The sequence below is a fragment of the Salmo salar genome, chromosome ssa02 (genome assembly GCF_905237065.1).
Source record: "Salmo salar chromosome ssa02, Ssal_v3.1, whole genome shotgun sequence".
Lineage (NCBI taxonomy): Eukaryota > Metazoa > Chordata > Actinopteri > Salmoniformes > Salmonidae > Salmo > Salmo salar.
In genome coordinates, this window is record NC_059443.1 from 25303180 (window position 1) to 25323132 (window position 19953).

At 41.3% G+C, this 19953-nt stretch overlaps 3 protein-coding genes across 8 annotated transcripts; 2 read left to right on the top strand and 1 right to left on the bottom strand.

Moving 5' to 3' along the window:
- Positions 1 to 4603, bottom strand: LOC106578317 (uncharacterized). 3 transcript variants are annotated; one of them, XM_014157006.2, is made up of 7 exons: positions 4439 to 4603; positions 4144 to 4204; positions 3665 to 4042; positions 1121 to 1232; positions 879 to 956; positions 653 to 734; positions 1 to 341 (listed from the first exon to the last, which is right to left on the bottom strand). In XM_014157006.2, exons 1-7 carry the CDS (start codon positions 4502 to 4504, stop codon positions 267 to 269), a joined length of 852 nt encoding a protein of 283 aa, XP_014012481.1. In that variant the 5' UTR covers positions 4505 to 4603; the 3' UTR covers positions 1 to 266. The 3 variants fall into 3 exon arrangements, with proteins under 3 accessions (XP_014012481.1, XP_014012484.1, XP_014012490.1); XM_014157009.2 differs by lacking the exon at positions 879 to 956; XM_014157015.2 differs by lacking the exons at positions 879 to 956; positions 1121 to 1232.
- A 1745-nt stretch (positions 4604 to 6348) lies between these two features.
- LOC123728708 (uncharacterized) lies at positions 6349 to 7817 on the top strand. 4 transcript variants are annotated; one of them, XM_045700964.1, is made up of 5 exons: positions 6349 to 6410; positions 6552 to 6599; positions 7107 to 7276; positions 7415 to 7553; positions 7679 to 7817. In XM_045700964.1, exons 2-5 carry the CDS (start codon positions 6554 to 6556, stop codon positions 7801 to 7803), a joined length of 480 nt encoding a protein of 159 aa, XP_045556920.1. In that variant the 5' UTR covers positions 6349 to 6410; positions 6552 to 6553; the 3' UTR covers positions 7804 to 7817. The 4 variants fall into 4 exon arrangements, with proteins under 4 accessions (XP_045556920.1, XP_045556912.1, XP_045556924.1 ...); XM_045700956.1 differs by having other exon boundaries at positions 7107 to 7553; XM_045700968.1 differs by having other exon boundaries at positions 6375 to 6599; positions 7415 to 7523.
- Positions 7818 to 8062: 245 nt separating this feature from the next.
- Positions 8063 to 19953, top strand: LOC106578002 (TBC1 domain family member 15). The gene is made up of 10 exons (XM_014156519.2): positions 8063 to 8792; positions 10522 to 10707; positions 10935 to 11053; positions 11541 to 11644; positions 13662 to 13729; positions 14135 to 14281; positions 14393 to 14483; positions 15723 to 15871; positions 18055 to 18196; positions 18314 to 19953. The coding sequence occupies exons 1-10, from the start codon at positions 8495 to 8497 to the stop codon at positions 18474 to 18476; spliced, it is 1467 nt and encodes a 488-aa protein (XP_014011994.1). The 5' UTR covers positions 8063 to 8494; the 3' UTR covers positions 18477 to 19953.

Here is a 19953-nt window from a genome sequence, read left to right on the forward strand (position 1 = left end):
TAGCATATCTCAGTAGGTATGTTTATTTGAAAGCCAGTCCTTTAAAAAAATAGTTACATACTGAATTATGTATATTACATTTAACAAACAAACTGCACATATTATTGTCTAACCAAGTGAAAGTCAAACAGGATACGAGAAATGAGGGCTGATACTCTGTAAGCTGCCTTTTGACAAGAAAACAATCAAGATAAAAACACAAACACACACACACACATATTCAACAAGTATTATTAAGCAGTGCTGATATCTGAGATGCAGCTTCATCACTGTTTTGCATGATCCACATTTGCATATACACTGTCCATTTGATCCATACTGTCCATCGGATCGCCTGGACCCTGTAAAGAGAAATGGAGAAATCAGGCAGGGAAAGGGCTATCAACAAGCTATGCGCACAACACTAAATGGCCAACATGGTAAACATATATAGTACCCACTGGCCACAGATGTCAACTCAACGTCTATTTCACGTTGCTTCAATGTCATGTCATTGAAATGACGTGGAAACAACGTTGAGTCAACCAGTGTCTGCCCAGTGGGTAAAGACCATTAGGTCCAAAGCTGATGACTTAGTACATGTAGACTGTTGATATCACTATAAAGAGTACGGTCAGTTTAAAACAGATCTGCTCAGGGTGCTGTAATGTACCTGGACGTTGCCATAGACGGGCTCATCGATGACCTTTGGAGGAGGAATTTGGGTGTCATCTTTCTTCTTTGTAGTTTTGACTCTGTGGAGATAGGGGAAGATAAGTATCTCACTGACACTGTAGGTCAACTCAAAGAACATATTTTAGAGTAATGTTCAGAAGAAAAAAAACTAAATATGTCAAACTAGCAATTTACTGAAGGATGTTTCATAGTTTTAAGCACACCTTTCAGGTTTGGTCGTTGGAGTTGTCATGGTGAAATTAGCATAATATCCAGACTCTTGCTTAGTGACACCCCTGGACCTATTTAATCAATTCAGTTATTTTAGTGAATGTGAGAAAAATGTATTTAAAATGTATCTGCAATGACTAATATAAGGCAGAGGACATGATGTTGCTATAGAAATGGATCAATGTCAGTCAAGGTTCAGTGCATCCCTCTGGGGACACCCATCAACCGGACACACCTTTTCCTGTACTTGAAGAACCAAACACTTCCCAATACAGCAACCAGTAGAACTGCAACCACTGGGACCGTGGTGGCAATATATGTGGTCGTGGATAGTGCGTCCTCAAACACTGTGAAAAACATTATGATTTTAGTCAACACGTTTATCCAGAGCAACTATTTCTAAGTGCCTTGCTCAAGGGCACATCAACAGATTTTTCACAGCTCAAGGATTCAAACCACCAACCTTTCAGTTACCAGCCCAACGCTCTTAACTGCTAGGCTACCTGCCTCCCAATGCAAAATCAACAGACCCTCTCTCAAATGGATACAGTGCCTTCAGAAAGTATTCCCACCCCTTGACTTTTTTTCCCCCACTGGCCTACACACAATACAACATCATGTCAAAGTGGAATTATGTTTGTAGAAATGTTGGCAAATAAAAAAATTAAAAGCTAAAATGTAAAATAAAACAAAATGGTATTTGTCACATGCTCCGAATACAACAGGTGTAGACCTAACAGTGAAATGCTTACTTACAAGCCCTTGAGTCAATAAGTATTCAACCCTTTGTTTGTATAAGCTGGAAGTAGACAACAAGTGTTGTTGTTTATTAGTTTAGTTTACTCAAATTAGAGGGGGGGGGTAGGGTTTGCGGGAAATAATTAAGGAAATATATATATATATACACAGTTGACTATGCATTTAAACAGCTTGGAAAATTCCAGAAAATGATATCATGGCTTTAGAAGTTGAGTCAATTGGAGGTGTACCTGTGGATGTATTTCAAGGCCTACCTTCAAACTAAGTGCCCCTTTGCTTGACATCATGGAAAAATCAAAAGAAATCAGCCAACACCTCACCTTGTGCACTTTGTGCACTTCACAAAATAGATGGCATTATGAGGAAGGAAAATGATGTGGATATATTGAAGCAACATCTCAAGACATCAGTCAGGAAGTTAAAGCTTGGTCGCAAATGGGTCTTCCAAATGAAAAATGACCCCAAGCATACTTCCAAAGTTGTGGCAAAATGGATTAAGGACAACAAAGTCAAGGTATTGGAGTGGCCATCACAAAACCCTGACCTCAAGCCTATGGAAAATGTATGGGTAGAGCTGAAAAAGCGTGTGCAAGCAAGGAGGCCTACAAACCTGACTCAGTTACACCAGCTCTGTCAGGAGGAATGGGCCAAAATTTACCCAACTTATTGTGGGAAGCTTGTGGAAGGCTACCCGAAACATTTGACCCAAGTTAAACAATTTAAAGGCAATGCTGCCAAATACTAATAGAGTGTATGTAAACTTCTGACCCACTGAAATAAATCACTCTCTACTATTATTCTGACATTTCACATTCTTAAAATAAAGTGGTGATCCTAACTGACCTAAGACAGGGAATTTTTACTAGGATTAAATGTCAGGAATTGTGAAAAACTGAGTTTAAATGTATTTGGGTAAGGTGTATGTAAACTTACGACAAGTTTTAATGACTCCAACCTAAGTGTATGTAAACTTCCAACTTCAACTGTATATATATATGTAAAAATGTGCTTAACAAGTCGCATAGGTTGCATGGACTCACTGTGTGCAATAATAGTGTTGAACATGATATTTGAATGACTACCTCATCTGTGTACCCCACACATACAACTGTCTGTAAGGTCTCTCAGTCAAGCAGTACATTTCAAACACAGATTCAACTACAAAGACCAGGGAGGTTTTCCAATGCCTCACAAAGAAGGGCACCTATTGGTAGATGGGTAAATAAAAGCAGACATTGAATATCGCTTTGAGCATGGTGAAGTTATTAATTACACTGTGGATGGTGTAACAATACACCCAGTCACTACAAAGATACAGGTGTCTTTCTTAACTCTGCTGCCAGAGAAAAGAAACCGCAGTGATTTCAATTACAGAATTTAATGGTTGTGATATGAGAAAACTGAGGATGGATCAACAACATTGTAGTTACTCCACAATAATAACCGAAATGACAGAGTGAAAAGAAGGAAGCACGAACGGAATAAAAGTATTCCAAAGCATGCATCCTGTTTGCAAATTATTATTATTTTTATTACATTTATGTCCCGAATACAAAACATTATGTTTGGGGCAAATCTAACACATCACTGAGTACCACTCTTCTTACTTTCAAGCATGGTGGTGGATGCATCATGTTATGGGTATGCTTCTCATCAGCAAGGACTATAGAGTTTTTTTTTATAAAAAGAGACGGAATGGAGATAAGCACAGGCAAAATCCGAGAAGAAATCCTGGTTCAGTCTGCTTTCCAACAGACACAGGAAGACAAATTCACCTTTCAGCAGGACAATAACCTAAAACACAAGGCCAAATCTACACTGGAGTTGCTTACCAAAATCTATGGCAAGACTTGAAAATGTCTGTTAAGCAATGATCAACATTCTGTTATGGCTAGTGGGACTGTAGTTGTGGAATCAACTGAGATGGAAAAAATACAGTAGGGATTAATTTCCTCCAAATCAAATGAATGACACACTGCACTGAACAAAGGCACTTTACATTGCATCCTCTACTGCTTACCAGATATTTGAATGGAGACAAGTTGATTAATAAAACTGAAGTTATTGGCTCCAGTGGCAATTCTCAAGTAGTAGAAGTTCCCCATGTCGCCTTCTTCAATTCCCTTGATGTTCAGGGAGCAGTTTCCCTTAGTGACATTTCCTGTCAGGTTGGTCCTGTTCTGAAAACTCTTGATGACGAATGTGTTGATGGGGTGATAGAGGAATTCATTCTTGTCATTATCATTTATGGTTAGTTTAATTTTCCCCTGGCGTTTCCAGTAGGCCTGGACAAGCTCTTTAGATGGGGACGGGGGATAGGTAACATTGCATGGTATGGTCACATCTTCTCCCATTTTGGTCAAAACAACCTTCGGGTAATCAGCTTTCCAATCCACACCTGTGTTTGAATTAACAACAAAAGTATTATTCAGTTCATGTTGTTTAGACATAGCATAAGGAAACACTGAGTGCATATTGACATAAAAATGAATCACATACCACTAGTGCCAGAGGCCTGAGACAAAATGAGCATCATCTCAATCCACATCAATGGGCTCATCTGGTCCAACGGAGAGATTTGAAAGTTAACTAAATAATGATGCATCGGATTCCTAATATCGTTTACATGTTGTGTTAAAGATGCCTGGTGTCAGATGGCGCTCCCATCATAATTGTGTCAACCAATACAACATTACCACTGACCAACAAGCATAGCAGAGACTGTAAAGCATTGGGAAATAATGTTGGTTCAGCAACAACAAAATAAAAACTAAAATCTACGAAGGATACTCACTGTGTTGTGAAAAGAGGTGCAAAAACAGGAGGCTACAGGTCCAAGGAAAACACCAGCAGTGACCATGGCACTGGCACATATCTTAAAAGCCAACTGGTTCCAGTAAAATGAGTGACAAGCATTTATAACAAGAGCGGTGTCAAAAGTATTGCATGTATATTTCCTGTTACTTAACAATGATGGTGGTTGAACAAAAAAAGGAATTTGAGGAAGTTTTGTGAAAACTGAGACACAGCTAGCACATAACATTCGGAGAACCATATGTTTCTATCTTTTAACCTTTATTTAACTAGGCAAGTCAGTTAAGAACAAATTCTTATTTTCAATGACAGCCTACAAGGGAACAGTGGGTTAACTGCCTTGTTCAGGGGCAGAATGACAGATTTCACCTTGTCAGCTCGGGGATTCGATCTTGCAACCTTTCAGTTACTAGTCCAACGCTCTAACCACTAGGCTGTCTGCCGCCCCTTCTTAGAGCTTGGGGAGAGTGTGGTTGTCCTATGGTTATTTTGAACACAGCCTTCCCACAACATTCTGGAAACGGTGCAGGATACCCAGATGGCACATTACGTTTTGAGAACTGTATGTTTCTTAGGTGGAAATTTCAGTACTTCAACATAATGTTTTCTGCAGGTTTTCCTCATGGTTCTATTTAACGTCATGTTCTCAGAACATTAAGATAACTTTACATAAAAAACACAATACATTTTTTTTTTATGCAAGAATGTTACCTTTTTTAAATTTAAAAACATTCCGTTCTCAGCATCAACAAAACTCTCTCTATCGACACCTAATCTTAATGAGCGCTTGTTTCCTTTGAAATTGGCCCTGTTTGAACATCCTGGTGGCGCAGTGGACTAATGCCATGAATAGAAAACAGAAGATCATAGGTTTGAATCTCACCGATGCCGTGCCACAACAATAAAAATGCCTAAACAAATGAAATTCCATGGGTTCAAAACAGTTAACCCAAACTAAGCCAACAGTGTTATTGAAACATGTTCTCAGAATGTTATTTAATTACCTTCAAATAGCCTATAATTTTTGATCTCATAATGTTAATAAAACGTCCCAGGGAAACTATCAGGGTTCCATAATGAAACGTTCTCAGAACCTCCCTGTACCCTAAAAATTAACATTCCCAGAACAGGCTAAATTTTCACTTCCGTTCTCAGACGTTTAAAAAACATAACATTTTACCGGTCAGGAAACGTATGGCTTCGTTCCCAGAACCAATGGGCAACTAAAAATGTACATTCCCACAACTGTCAAGGAATCCATTTGTTTTCTCTCTCTCACTCTATCAGTAAGGGAGATATGAGAAAGAGAGAGATGACCCAGGGAATACAGTGTTGGACTGTAAACACAATCATCTCTAACCTGTGGTTGCCGAAGAGATTTAGTCATGCTGAAAAGCTGAGAGTCATGAGGCTTCAATTGCACACAAGGTAAAGCTCTGTTAGCTAGGTACATGATATTCTGTTAGAGAGGGGCTGCCACAGGGTGGGGATTGTGGGGTAGTGAGTAACTGACGCATGATCAGGAATGCAGAAAACATTTCTCATATAATCTCTCTGCCTTTCTCTCATCCCTGTATCGATCTCTCACGCCTCTCTGTCTTTCTCTCACCTCACCTCTTTCTCTCAGCTCTTTATCGCTCACCCCTCTCTGTCTTTCTCTCACCTCTCTCTGGAACTTTTAAAGTAGAAAAACAAAACCACTTTTATATTCATTAGGCCTTTGCAAGGTCAATGATTTAAACATACACATTAAATATTTCTGATATCCACATCCAATTGACATTTGCTCACACAAGCCTACATTGGAAACCACAGTGGGTTTGACTCATATCTATATATATATATATATTTTTTTTTTACCTCAAGAGTGTAGCTAGAGCATCAGGAAATGAACTTATTAAGGAAGTAAAGTTGGTTATTGTAATTGTTGCGGTACTATTTGGGGGCATAAGGTAAGACTTTAATGACAAATTTAGTACATTTCTTCTCTGAATCTCTTATCTGGATGAAATTCTTCCACAATTCAACCCATAAAATCTGACTTTTGGTATCATACAACATGCTAATTATTTGGCTCTTCGTGTTGCTGTAAGGAATGACTACCTTTCACATTGTCCTAATTGTGATCATCCTTCTCAAAGGTAATGGTTTTATCTTGTTTGGGTATTAATTTAGTTTTGTGTAGTTGGCAGACACAAACCCCAATGTTAACTATAGGAGAGATCTTAACAGGTGCATCTAGTTTCACTATAGTATAGTCTCTTTTGTCTTGATGGCAAAGAAAGTCATCCTCTTGACAGAAATATAGTTATTTACAAAATGGGTTGTTCGAGCCCTGAATGCTGATTGGCTGACAGCCGTGGTATATCAGACTGTATACCACGGGTATGATAAAACATGTATTTTTACTGCTCTAATTATGTTGCTAACAAGTTTATAATAGCAATAAGGCACCTCAGGGGTTTGTGATATATGGCCGATATACCACGGCTAAGGGGCTGTGTCCAGGCATTCCGCGTTGTGTCGTGGTTAAGAACAGCCCTTAGCCATGCTATATTGTCCATATACCACACCCCCTCAGGCCTTATTGCTTAATTATACCATAACGAGAACATTTGTCACAAGTATTTGTCTATTCTGTTGTCCAGTCCCTCTTCAGGCTTTCTGTCGTGTATGGGTGGACCAGAACCCAGTGGTGACCGGCACACTGGGCCAGAAAGTCTCCATGGGATGCCGTGTCCTGTCGGACAGCGGGGAGCTGATCACTGGCTGCAGGGCAGAGTGGTACATCAACTCGGCCACACATGGCCAGAGGAAGGTGTGGAGGGAGATGGGTGACTTGCCCCGATTCAAGGGGAGGTTTCAGAAAACCTACGACCAGAACACAACAGACACAAATATCCTGATGATCTGGTTAGAACTGAATGACATAGGCAACTACTTCTGCATTCTGCAGTGCTGCGTCAATGGGAAGGACAAGCAGTACCATGGCAATGGGACAAGACTCCTCATCAGCGAGGCTAAACCTACACCTTATGGGTTAATATTTACCTCAGTTATCCCAGGTAACACAACAAAGAAAATGCACATATTAGGTAAAAAAAAATATCACATTTATTCCCTTACTATTGTATTGCTCAAAAATGTATCAAGTTATCATACAGATGACAGTAGTCCTTCCCTTTGTAGTTAATGTTTTCAATATGATTTTGTTCTTAAGGTGCAGAAGAGGAAAATACTTCCGAGATGCAACTATTTTATTTTTATGCTTTTCTGGCAGTGAAGCTGTTGGTCATCATAGTGCTTGGAGGCCTCAATCAATTGTTAAAGATGTCATTTAAATAAAAAAATGTTAAGTAGTTATTCAATTCATTAATGGAAAAAGGCCCAACATATTGTATGGTCATTATATTAGTCATTAGTTTGTACGTTTAGTATTGCACTGAATCTGCATTTCACAGACCACTTCTGCATTTCACAGACCACTTCCATTCATAGTGTGGGAGGAATTGTAAAGGTTTGGGTGATAAAAGAGCAGTTTAGACTAGTTAGCTGTAGGCCTAGTCCATCATAAAATGCCAAGAATATGAATGAAGGCGTTTCACTTTTAAACGTTTATGCCAGATTGACCAGTAGAAATAGTTGTCTCATAAAAACCCCTAGGTGGTGTTAAAATGCTCCTGTAGCGGAAGAATTGCGGCTTTCAACCCGACATAAAAACCCGAATGTAGGCCTCACACACAAAACAGTAAGGTTCAGTCATATGACTGACTCACAGGAAGAACTTTGGTCGTGAGGTTTAAGTGGGCAGAGCATAACATGGATTCCTGCCTGAACTGGGAAATGTCCTAACTCCTGTGTGTTGAATGAAGCATATTCCATTTAAAATCGGAGCGCAGCATAAACATACAAGTGAAAGGAACTTCAAACGCAACTTTTTATTTAGCAACAAACAAATGTAGCGGGCACTCAAACCGGTTTCACGAGGAGGGATGTTTGTGTTTTACACTTCGTGTCGTTAGTGAGAATATACATCATGGACACTCTACAGGAGAACGGGCTACCGCACTCACCTGCACTCGATATTCCCGGTCGTGAAAGGACCGCCAAAGAACTCGGGGTATGTGGGACTCCCCTTAAAACAAAGGGAAATAATGGGACAACGGAAAGAAGTGCACCTGGCAATCATGTCACGGCGGAGTTTGGCAACCAGCAGAAAGTACCATTGGTAAACCTACCTGCTCCTTCCACGACACCTCTCGGGTTACCTGGCGTTATGGACGCAGAGGGGAGAGTGGACGAGTCCAGGCTGCGGATGCACATTTTCAAGAACGGTAAGGATGGGTTACGATATCCTAAAGAGAAATTCATGGGCATAAATCACTGCCAATTCAGCAATTCACAATTCAACATATTAGTTGATTGACAATTATTTAATATTCAAACATTATGGACCAGTATGCTGGAGCCTATCACAAAGTTTAAATTAAGTAAAGTTAAATTGTTTCCCAGTGCTGGGTTTCCCATATTTGGTATTGCTCTATCACTATCTACAAGTCAAGAGGAAGTGATGTTTGCCTGAGAAGCTAGCTGACTGACTGCACTACAGTTCAACCATTCTCTAGAAAGCCAAGTAATCAAACCTCACTGAGACCCCTCAAGCAAAGACTCCCAACATGACTTTTAGAAACAGACAATGGTTTGGTTTTACAGGTACCAGTCAAGACTTTGGTGTGATCTGACAGATTATGTTAAGAGGGAGGAAAAATCATTATTCACATGAAATCCATCAGTCATGGTTTGTGGGTATGACATCAACAGTCCACACACAGCTGCTCCTGAGGGAAAACAAGAGGAGTGTATGAATGGGTGAATAGCTGAGGACAGCATACTTTCTAGCTTCTATCTGCATCAGTGCATAAGTTAGTCACCGGTACACTCAGGGCCTTCACTCACGTTTTCAAGCTCAAGGTGAAATGGACCTTAACATCAGATCTAGGATCAGATTATGCAACTACCAATCATAACCTTAACCATTTAGGGATGACAAAATATCTGACCATGTATCAGTGGTTAGGGGAAACAGCTACAGTATATGACCAAGATGTAGGACTCAGGGTGCATAGTGTTGACAGTAAACACTGAACCCCCCACTGACTTAGGAACCCCTAGGGCTTTGTCGCGCTGAAAATCATGAGTCTTCCATTGCACGCAAGGTAGAGCTCTGTGAGCTAGGTACATGGTATTCTGCTACAGAGGGGTTACTACTGTGACTGTGTTTATCAAAAAATGTAACCAGGAACATGGAAAAATCCCCCTTCCTTTCATCGATGCACATTCCTTCTCTCCTCTGGTGCGATATCATTAGCTGCAGTGACTATGGTGTAAAAACATTATAATGATCCCTGTCAGAGCTCTAAGAAGGGAGCTAAAGGTCTCCACGCTGGGGATCAAGACTTGTTTTGCACACTAACCATTATAAGCCTAGTTTGTTTAGGGATAAATTAGCTAGAAGGAATAAATTAGCCACTTTATCTCCCGCGTGGCGCAGCAGTCTAAGGCACTGCATCTCAATGCTAGAGGCGTCACTACAGATGCTGGTTCGATTCCAGGCTGTATCACAACCGGCTGTGTTTGGAAGTCCCATAGGGAAGCGCACAATTGGCCCATCGTTGTTCAGGTTAGGGTTTGGCCGGGGTAGGCTGTCATTGTAAATAAGAATTTGTTCTTAACTGACTTGCCTAGTTAAATAAAAAAATGATACATCTCTATCTAGTCAGAGGCCAAGTGATCCAATAGCTTATCTTTTATATTTTAGTTCTAGTCTTGTCTTCACATTCCTGTGAAATTATGCAAAAGTCCTTGTCTCTTATGCAAAAGTCGATTCTGTTGAAAAGCTAAAAGAGACCTACCAGTCCAGAACACCAAGTGGACATGTCATTGCATCTCTCACCTGTCCAGTTGTTTCCCATCAGTGAGGTTGAGGAGTGAGGAAAAGGAACACACAGGAGGAAAGAAGCCATTGTAAAGTATCTGGACTCAACCTGTGCTGTATGTGTCTAGGTGGTGTGTCCCATTCGGAGCGTGGCCAGGTGTGGCGTTTCCTGTTCGGGGTGTACCCCTGCAGCTCCACCTCTCTGGAGCGCCCCCTTCTGCAGGAGCAGCTCAACGTCCGCTACCACTCCATGAAGAGGAAGTGGCAGCAGCTTTTTCCTGCCGCCGTCCGACTGCGTATAAATGGCACCGATGGTAGGGCCCGGATGTAGATCAACTTGTACTCTCTCTCGCTCTCTTTTTCTCTCTCTCTTGCTATCTATTGTTGTTCAGCACCTCATTCTAGACTCATCAACTTTATGCTGGAATCTGAGCTCAACCAATTTTGTAAATTCTCCCTGGTTTCCTCCTGTAAAGTTACTTCCTTCACTCACGCTCACCTGCCTCCCATTCTCTTCCTCCCTCCCTGTGTGTGTTTCTAGCTGAATTGGTGGCAGCGGTGCAGTACTTCGATGTGAGGCAGGACAGGGTCCAGCTGCAGGCTCAGAACCAGAGTGATGAGGTCAGGGAGAGGCTGTCCTTCCTGGAGCTACAGGCCCAGGTAAACCACCAGCCTCAGAAAGTACACTCAAAACTCCAGCAAAGTATATGGTTTAACCGCTTCTCCCTCTTTACATTTTTGAGTGTAAGAGATCAAAATTACCATACACCTTCCCTATTGACCATTCACCTATTCATAGTTAATATGTTCAACAGAAGTGCTATATGTTGAAAATGTACTACAGTAATTTAGCTTGGGGCTGTTTGAAATGTTGTCAGTTTATATTGCACCAGGATATGGGTGTTAGGCTACAAACTGTGTTTTTTAGTCATGGAAAGGTCAATATAATCCACTCTGTCATTGTATTACTGAATATTATATATATTATTATATTTTACAATCTCTTAACAGCTGGTCACACTCTCAGAGGTTGACATGTCTTGTTACAGACCTTTACAGTCTACAGTATGTTACAGAATGAAGTCTGAGGTGATGACATAGTCCATCTGATCACTAATATCTTTGTTTCTCTGACCCCTGAACCCAGGTGTTGTTTGAGCGGGTAACCTTTGATCTGGAGGAGCTCCAAGAGGCCATCCGAATCATCGACAAGGACGTGCCTCGGACAGACAGAGACCTACCCTACTACTCGTGAGTGGCTTTAGTTCATTATCAACTTCAGTCTCTGTACATTGAGACAGAGGGCCAATGAAATGATCTCACAGATGAATACTCAATACTTTGTGGTGATCAAATAGTAAGTCGGTAGCCAGAGTCTACGCCCCCTCGTCGGAGATTGGTCACCAGTAGGGATTCTTCAATGAAGTGATTGTTATCATTCAACGAGAGATGACTCGTCCTCATGCACATTTTGTTCACTTGAGAAATACTACACCAAACATTCTATTCAGATGCCAAGTTGCACGATTAAGATCTCTGGAAAAACCTCAACTCAAGAAATCTGTTGTTAATTTTATCTTAAATAAATCCTGATTTATTGAGGTGTATACTGGCTTCGGCATCTCAAAATGGACAAACAGTACTATTGCCACTTTTTTTCTCGTTTTTCAAGCGAAGGTTTTTTATTTGAGTAAGTGATCACATTAGTTTAGTTTCGGTTAGCCGAGCTCGGCTAGGCGCCAGGCGATCTAAAGCATGCTGATGCCTTTACAGGGAACATTGCTCAACACTTAACAGGAAGCTTAACAGGATTTATGTTTAAACTCCTCTGGCAGGCTGTCAGCTACAAACAGTTCAACACTTAAATCAACAGGGCATATTGGAGTAGGGCCTTAAGTGTTCGTTCTCTGTCAACATGTGTAAGCAGTGACACACTGACTACCTGTTGTTGGTTTTAGGATAAGAAGGCTGTGTCGTTACAACGTTAAAGGTTTTTAGCTTGACATTACAACGCATATAAAGCCAGTAGGCTACATGTAGTTGCTCATTTTAAGGATCACAGTCTTTTTGTGCGAGGTGTCCGTGTATTTGATCTGATTTGTTTTAACGAGGGTTGCAAAACTACTGGTCATTTACCAAAGTTATCAGATTTTGTCAGTCATTTTGGTAATAAACAGTTAATTTATCTATGGTAAATTAAAAAAATTAAAAAAACATAAAATAGTGATATTTTCTTAATCTTTACATCTGTGTGTCCATATTGTCCATTAGTTTCTAGTGCAGCGTTTCCCAAACTAAGGGTTGCGACTGAAATAAAAAATATGAATAATTGCTCTTGGTTCATAGAACCGGGATTCTGTCAGTAACCTCCAGTAGCTACTAGATACGGTTGTAATAAACAGAGCAGTTTCTGTTTTCTTCCTACAAATGTGTCTCACATTTTTTATGGTTTAAGCTACAAAATATTATGACCCCTTCACTGAAAGATAAGGAATACGTATGTGTCTTCTGTTTGCCTCAAGCTGTGCAGGACTCATTAGAACAGAGTGGACAAGATCAGGCTCTAAATCAGACTGGGGGGGGGAAAGAATATCATCAATTATGATCTTTTCTACATAGAATACCATGCAAAATTATTGCCTAATCTTCTGAACTTCCCAATACCTTTCTGATGCATTTCAGTCACCTCAAACCATACTTCCTTTAGATTAAAGTACTGTCAAACTGATTTGTAATAGACTGCCATAGACCCAATTAAAAAAGTAAACATTGGCCTTTTATTACATCACTGTTTTTACATGGTGGGGTTGCAAAAAAAAGGTTCTGGAAACCCTGTTCTAGTGGATAGACCTACATAAGGAAAAAACATATTAAATATAATGACATTGTTTGCAATTACCTCTGCAACTCTTCCAACTATTTACTTTTTTCACAACTACCACCAGTTCGGCCCCAAAACATTTACAACAGACATATTGACAAACCCATAGTAAAATAAATAAAAGCGTATAAAAAAGATAGAAAGGATATTCCATGCTGAAACAGTCATATTAAACACCAACTGTATTCAAAAATTAATGTGTCATATTAAGGATTATGTTTAACAGCTTTGTCACATTTTAAAACATCTTATTTTATCTGTTACATGTTATGAAAATTACCTAAAATCCTAGAAAGTGTCCAATATTCCAGTAGTGTACTGGTAACGTTGACGGTAACATTCTCCCCCTTTGCAACCCTAGTGTTGACGGTTTGTTTGCTTTTACAGGGGTGAAGGCTTGGGCAATCTGCTGGTGTTGAGGGATATTCTCATCACATATGCTGCTTTTCACCCAGGTAATCTCTCTTTCTCTCTCCTATTGTCTCTCTTTCTCTTGTCATTTTTTTCTCTTTTCTCTCTCTCTGTTTATCTTTGATCCTGCCTATCTCAGTTTTTAGTGCTGCAAATACTGTATACTGGTCAAAGTCATGAGCCGGTTGTCACCCAACCACTGAAAGAAAGAGTGTCGTTAGAGAGCCCTCTAATATTGGCGAAGTAAAATGTCACAAAATCCTAACTTGATAAATGTGCGTGTACGTTTTCGCCCCTATCTGCCATGGAAGTAAATGTAGAACTTACGAGAAATGTACACGCATATTTCATGTTCAAATTATCCCCTTAGTCTTAGTAGTAAGCTAAAGTAACTGTATTTACTTACTTTCCTCATATTGTGTGTGTCATGCTGATGCGCTGGGGGTCAGAGGTGAGCTATGCCCAGGGGATGAATGACCTTTGTAGCCGATTCCTGGAGGTTCTGGACTCTGAGGTGGACACCTACTGGAGCTTCTCCTGCTACATGGAGAAGTTCTCCAAGGACTTCCGCGCTGATGGCCTGCACAGGAAGATAGGTTTGTTGTTAGTTTTAATCGGGGTTTTTTTGTCTTCTCTGTACATGTGTAATAATATGGTAGACTTGATAATAAGGTAATGTTATGTACGTTTTGATTGTTGTCACTCAGAGCTGGAGGCGGCACTGCTGAAGGAGTTGGACCCTCAGCTCCACACCCATCTGATCACAGATAGCATGGAGAGTTTCACCTTCTGTCACAGGTACACAGCACAACACACACGCATATACTGCATATATATGTGTTTGCAGTACATACACTACAAAAGTATGTGGACAACTGCTCGTCGAACATCTCATTCTAAAATCATGAGCATTAATATGGAGTTGGTCCCCCCCTTTGCTGCTATAACAGACTCCACTTTTCTGGGAAGGCTTTCCACTAGATGTTGGAACATTGCTGTGGGTACTTGCTTCCATTCAGCCACAAGAGCATTAGTGAGGTTGGGCACTGATGTTGGGCGATTAGGCCTGGCTCGCAGTTGGCATTCCAATTCATCCCAAAAGTGTTTGATGGGGTTGAGGTCTGGGCTCTGTGTAGTCCAGTCAAGTTCTTCTACACGATCTCGGCCATTTCTGTATGGACTTCGCTTTGTGCACAGGGGCATTGTCATGCTGAAACAGGAAAGGGACTTCCCCAAACTTTTGCCACAAAGTTGGAAGCATAAAATCATCTGGAATGTCATTGTATGCCGTAGTGTTAAGATTTCCCTTCATTGGAACTAAGGGGCCTACCAAACTTTACAGTTGCCGCTGTGCATTGGGGCAGGTAGCGTTCTCCTGGCATCCGCCAAACCCAGATTCTGTCGTTGGACTGCCAGATAGTGAAGGGTGATTCATCACTCCGGAGAACGCGTTTCCACTGCTCCAGAGTCCAATGGTGGCGAGCTTTACACCACTCCAGCCGGCGCTTGGCATGGCGCATGGTGATCTTAGACTTATGTGCAGCTGCTTGGCCATGGAAACCCATTTCATGAAGCTTACAAATAAAATGTATTGCTTTCAGAGGCAGTTTGGAACTCGGTAGTGAGTGCTGCAACCGAGGACAGACGGTTTTAACGCACTTCAGCACTCGGCGGTCCCGTTCTGTGAGCTTGTGTGGCCTACCACTTCGCGGCTGAGCCGTTGTTGCTCCTAGACGTTTACACTTTACAATAACAGCACTTACAGTTGACGGGGGCAGCTCTAGCAGGGCAGAAATTTGATGAACTGACTTGTTGGAAAGGTGGCATCCTATGACGGTGCCACGTTGAAAGTCAGTGAGCTCTTAAGTACGGGTCATTCTACTGCCAATATTTGTCTATGGAGATTGCATGACTGTGTGCTCGATTTTATACACCTGTCAGCAACAGGTGTGGCTGAAATGGCAGAATCCACTAATTTGAAGGTGTGTATTTGCATGAAATATGTATACTTACACTTATGTGTGTCCCCTCTCCCAGATGGCTGCTGCTGGGTTTCCAAAGAGAGTTTGAGCATTGTGACGCCCTGCGTCTCTTTGAGATCCTGAGCTGTGACCACCTGGAGCTGATCTCCCAGCAGGTGGACCGCGCCCGCTACCAGGAGAGGATCGCCCGCAGGCACAGTCTAGGTGAGACGGTAGTCACGGTCTAGGTGAGACGGTAGTCACGGTCTAGGTGAGACGGTAGTCACGGTCTAGGTGAGACGGTAGTCACGGTCTAGGTGAGACGGTAGTCACGGTCTAGGTGAGACGGTAGGCACGGTCTAGGTGAGACGGTAGGCACGGTATACAGTTGAAGTCAGAAATGTCAATACAGCTTAGCCAAATACATTTAAACTGAGTTTTTCACAATTCCTGACATTTAATCCTAGTAAAAATCCCCTGTTTTAGGTCAGTTAGATAACCACTTTATTTTAAGAATGTGAAATGTCAGAATAATAGTAGAGTGATTTATTTCAGCTTTTATTTCTTTCATCACATTCCCAGTGGGTCAGAAATGTACATACACTCTATTAGTATTTGGTAGCATTGCCTTTACATTTTTTAACTTGGGTCAAATGTTTTGGGTAGTCTTCCACAAGCTTCCCACAATAAGTTGGGTACATTTTGTCCCATTCCTTCTGACAGAGCTGGTGTAACTGAGTCAGGTTTATAGGCCTCCTTGCTCGCACACACTTTTTCAGTTCTGACCACAAATATTCTTTGGGATTGAGGTCAGGGCTTTGTGATGACCACTCCAATACCTTGACTTTGTTGTCCTTAAGCCATTTTGCCACAACTTTGGAAGACCCATTTGCTACCAAGCTTTAACTTCCTGACTGATGTCTTGAGATGTTGCTTCAATATATCCACATCATTTTCCTACCTCATGATGCCATCTATTTTGTGACGTGCACCAGTCCATCCTGCAGCAAAGCAACCCCACAACATTATGATGCCGCCCCCGTGCTTCACGGTTGGGATGGTGTTCTTCGGCTTGCAAGCCTCCCCCTTTTTCCTCCAAACATAACGATGGTCATTATGGCCAAACACTTATATTTTTGTTTCATCAGTCCAGAGGACATTTCTCCAAAAAGTATGATCTTTGTCCCCATGTGCAGTTGCAAACCGTAGTCTGGCTTTTTTATGGCGGTTTTGGAGCAGTGGCTTCTTCCTTGCTGAGCGGCCTTTCAGGTAATGTCGATATAGGACTCGTTTTACTGTGGATATAGATACTTTTGTACCTGTTTCCTCCAGCATCTTCACAAGGTCCTTTGCTGTTGTTCTGGGACTGATTTGCACTTTTCGCACCAAAGTACGTTCATCTCTAGGAGACAGAACGCGTCTCCTTCCTGAGCGGTATGACGGCCGCGTGGTCCCATGGTGTTTATACTTGCGTTCTATTGTTTTGTACAGATGAACGTGGTACCTTCAGGCATTTGGAAATTGCTCCCAAGGATGATCCAGACTTGTGGAGGTCTACAATTGTCTTTCTGAGGCCTTGGCTGATTTCTTTAGATTTTTCCCATGATGTCAAGCAAAGAGGCACTGATTTTGAAGGTAGGCCTTGAAATACATCCACAGGTACACCTCCAATTGACTCAAATGATGTCAATTAGCCTATCAGAAGCTTCTAAAGCCATGACATCATTTTCTGGAATTTTCTAAGCTGTTTATAGACGGTCAACTTAGTGTATGTAAACTTCTGACCCACTGGAATTGTGATACAGTGAGTTATAAGTGAAATAATCTGTCTGTAAACAATTGTTGGAAAAATTACTTGTCATGCACAAAGTAGATGTCCTAACTGATTTGCCAAAACTATAGTTTGTGAACAAGAGATTTGTGGAGTGGTTGAAAAACGATTTGTAATGACTCCAACCTAAGTGTATGTAAACTTCTGACTTCAACTGAAGGTGAGACGGTAGGCACGGTGTAGGTGAGACGGTAGTCTCCTGTGGCCATCCTTCCAAGTCCCAGGCTAGTGAGACAGTGACGTGTCACGTGTGACAGTACATAAGAAACAGTGCACAGCCTATGGTTCCAAATACACTATCTATTGTAAAGTGGAAATATGTAGGAGCAACAACGGCTCTGCCGTGAAGTGGTAGGCCACGCAAACTCACAGAACGGGACCACCGCTGATTTTGGAATGAGATGTTCGACAAGCAGGTGCCCACATACTTTTGGTCATGTAGTGTATATGTCCATACAATTGGTAATATGAAATTACAGAAGCCCGTTTTGGTCCTTCTGTATTTGCTTATAACAATGGTATGTTGTCCTTCTTGTGATTTGTTTGTGTTGTAACGGATGTTCTGGGATGGTTCCAGAGGATAAACCAGTGTCTGAGGCACAGGCCGTCAACACAGAATTCACCTTTGAACTCTTCATCTGTGCCACCATATTATTGGACAACAGAGACGCCCTGCTGAGCTGTAGGAACGACGTGCAGCTCATCCAGTTCACCAACAGGTTGTGTGTGTGTGTGTGTGTGTCTGCGTCCGTCCATCCTCTGAATATTTGCCTTGTCATTACAAAGCAATACAACCAGACTCATCAGTCTTTCGCTTCGTGTTTCTCTCTGTGCAGTTTGCAGGGAACTCTGGACCTGAACCTCACCCTGAAGAAAGCAGAGGAGCATTTCTACAACTACTGCAAGCGCTCTGCTTGGGACTATATGAATGGCCGCTGCAGGACAAGTAAAAACAAGGAGGACCACTTCTTGTTCCAGCTCCGCAGCTTATTCTCCTGAACCCAGATCAGTCCTTAACTTAACCTCTTGAACATTCAGCTACAACCTGTAGTAACTGTGGGGTGGACTCAAAACAAGGGACCTATTTCCTAAGAGGAGTGTGTACTATTTACATCTCTTGTCCACTAACGTTGAAGTATTAATATTGCTGTGGGATCTACCTTCAGTGAGTGACGCTGCTCACTTACCAATAATTCTATCAATTTGGACTCTCTCTTTGTTGTTGTATCTGATTATGCTAATTTATATCTATTTAAACATATCTATTAATTATTTAGAAAGGTGTCAATGAACGGATAGAAAAGTGTGCAACGCTGAACTAGTTACTTACATTCACCTGGAGTTTGGCCTACGCACTGCAAGCCTTGATTTCTATGTTTTTCTTGGTGAGTTTAGAAGAAAGCCCTATTTACAAAATGATATAATAATAATTAGGACTATGATGTGGCCAAAAGGGGTTCTCACCCTTGATCTGAGACTGAACTATATAATATGTGATAATACTGGAAGAAAACAAGTCTTGGAACTGCATCAAGACCACTGAAAAATTGCATGTAGCATCAGTTTGCATGTGTTGTGACTCCCTGGTGATTGGTAAACATAGAAATAGAATTATGGGGATGCCTGTTCTAGTCAGTCTATTTCTAAGGATATAAAATAGGTCAGCAGCTGGCATCCTATGTGTCATAGTGGACCTGTGTGACCGGAGTAGCTGTTCATTGGTTCAGTTCTGAGAAAGAGCCGAGAGGTGCGGTCAGGTTTGATTAGTTCTACAAGAGCCCTCAGCCCCGGCTGCATTTTAAGACCGTGCTTGTGTGTCACCTCTCCTGAAATAGCTCAGAGTATGGACAGGACACCCCTCTGGAAATCCCTAAACATTGACGAGTAGCATTCTGCCACGTTGCCAATACAGTGGCATACTGCAGTTTTATAGCTAGTCCCAATCTATTCTACACATTTTGCCATGAGGCTGAGAGAATTTTGCATTTTTAAAACTCATTTCCTGTAATTACATTTTCTTTTGACCTGTTTGGGGGGTGGGGTTTTTGTAGGCCCCCAGAACCCTTCCAGACAGTGTGCCAATACTGTCTGGAATACTATAATAAATATACATGTCTGTCACAATCTTGCTTAGTGAAAGTTTGATATTATGTGTGTGGGTTACTTTTTTTGGTTATTTAAAGATATTTAATTCGGATCCAACTAATTGCCATAAAGGAGATGTCACTTTCAGGTGTCCAGTACTTTTAGGCAGATAGGAGTGAACATGTAATTCCGAGTATAATTGGGTTTGGAGCAATTCATAAAAAAATGGAGGATTATTTCCAGATGTATAGCTGCTTGACATTTCAGTTCCTCGCCCTGCGAGTTGGAGAATGAAGAATAGGTTTCAGTATGTTGGAGGGACAGGATTGTCATTGTATGTATGGACTGTTATTATATAAGGGTTAAATGTAATAAATTGTGGGACATTAAA

What these genes read in the sequence shown, in the direction of transcription:
- LOC106578317 (XM_014157006.2), bottom strand. Translation starts at nt 4,504, where the DNA reads ATGGTCACTGCTGGTGTTTTCCTTGGACCTGTAGCCTCCTGTTTTTGC. An exon ending in TCAGGCCTCTGGCACTAGTG is followed by an intron (nt 4,043 to 4,143) that starts GTATGTGATTCA and finishes ATTCAAACACAG; the next exon opens with GTGTGGATTGGAAAGCTGAT. An exon ending in TTCTTCAAGTACAGGAAAAG is followed by an intron (nt 957 to 1,120) that starts GTGTGTCCGGTT and finishes TTGATTAAATAG; the next exon opens with GTCCAGGGGTGTCACTAAGC.
- LOC123728708 (XM_045700956.1), top strand. Translation starts at nt 6,554, where the DNA reads ATGACTACCTTTCACATTGTCCTAATTGTGATCATCCTTCTCAAAG. An exon ending in TGTGATCATCCTTCTCAAAG is followed by an intron (nt 6,600 to 7,106) that starts GTAATGGTTTTA and finishes TCTGTTGTCCAG; the next exon opens with TCCCTCTTCAGGCTTTCTGT. An exon ending in AAAGAAAATGCACATATTAG is followed by an intron (nt 7,554 to 7,678) that starts GTAAAAAAAAAT and finishes TTTGTTCTTAAG; the next exon opens with GTGCAGAAGAGGAAAATACT.
- LOC106578002 (XM_014156519.2), top strand. Translation starts at nt 8,495, where the DNA reads ATGGACACTCTACAGGAGAACGGGCTACCGCACTCACCTGCACTCGAT. An exon ending in GATGCACATTTTCAAGAACG is followed by an intron (nt 8,793 to 10,521) that starts GTAAGGATGGGT and finishes GTATGTGTCTAG; the next exon opens with GTGGTGTGTCCCATTCGGAG. An exon ending in GCGTATAAATGGCACCGATG is followed by an intron (nt 10,708 to 10,934) that starts GTAGGGCCCGGA and finishes GTGTGTTTCTAG; the next exon opens with CTGAATTGGTGGCAGCGGTG.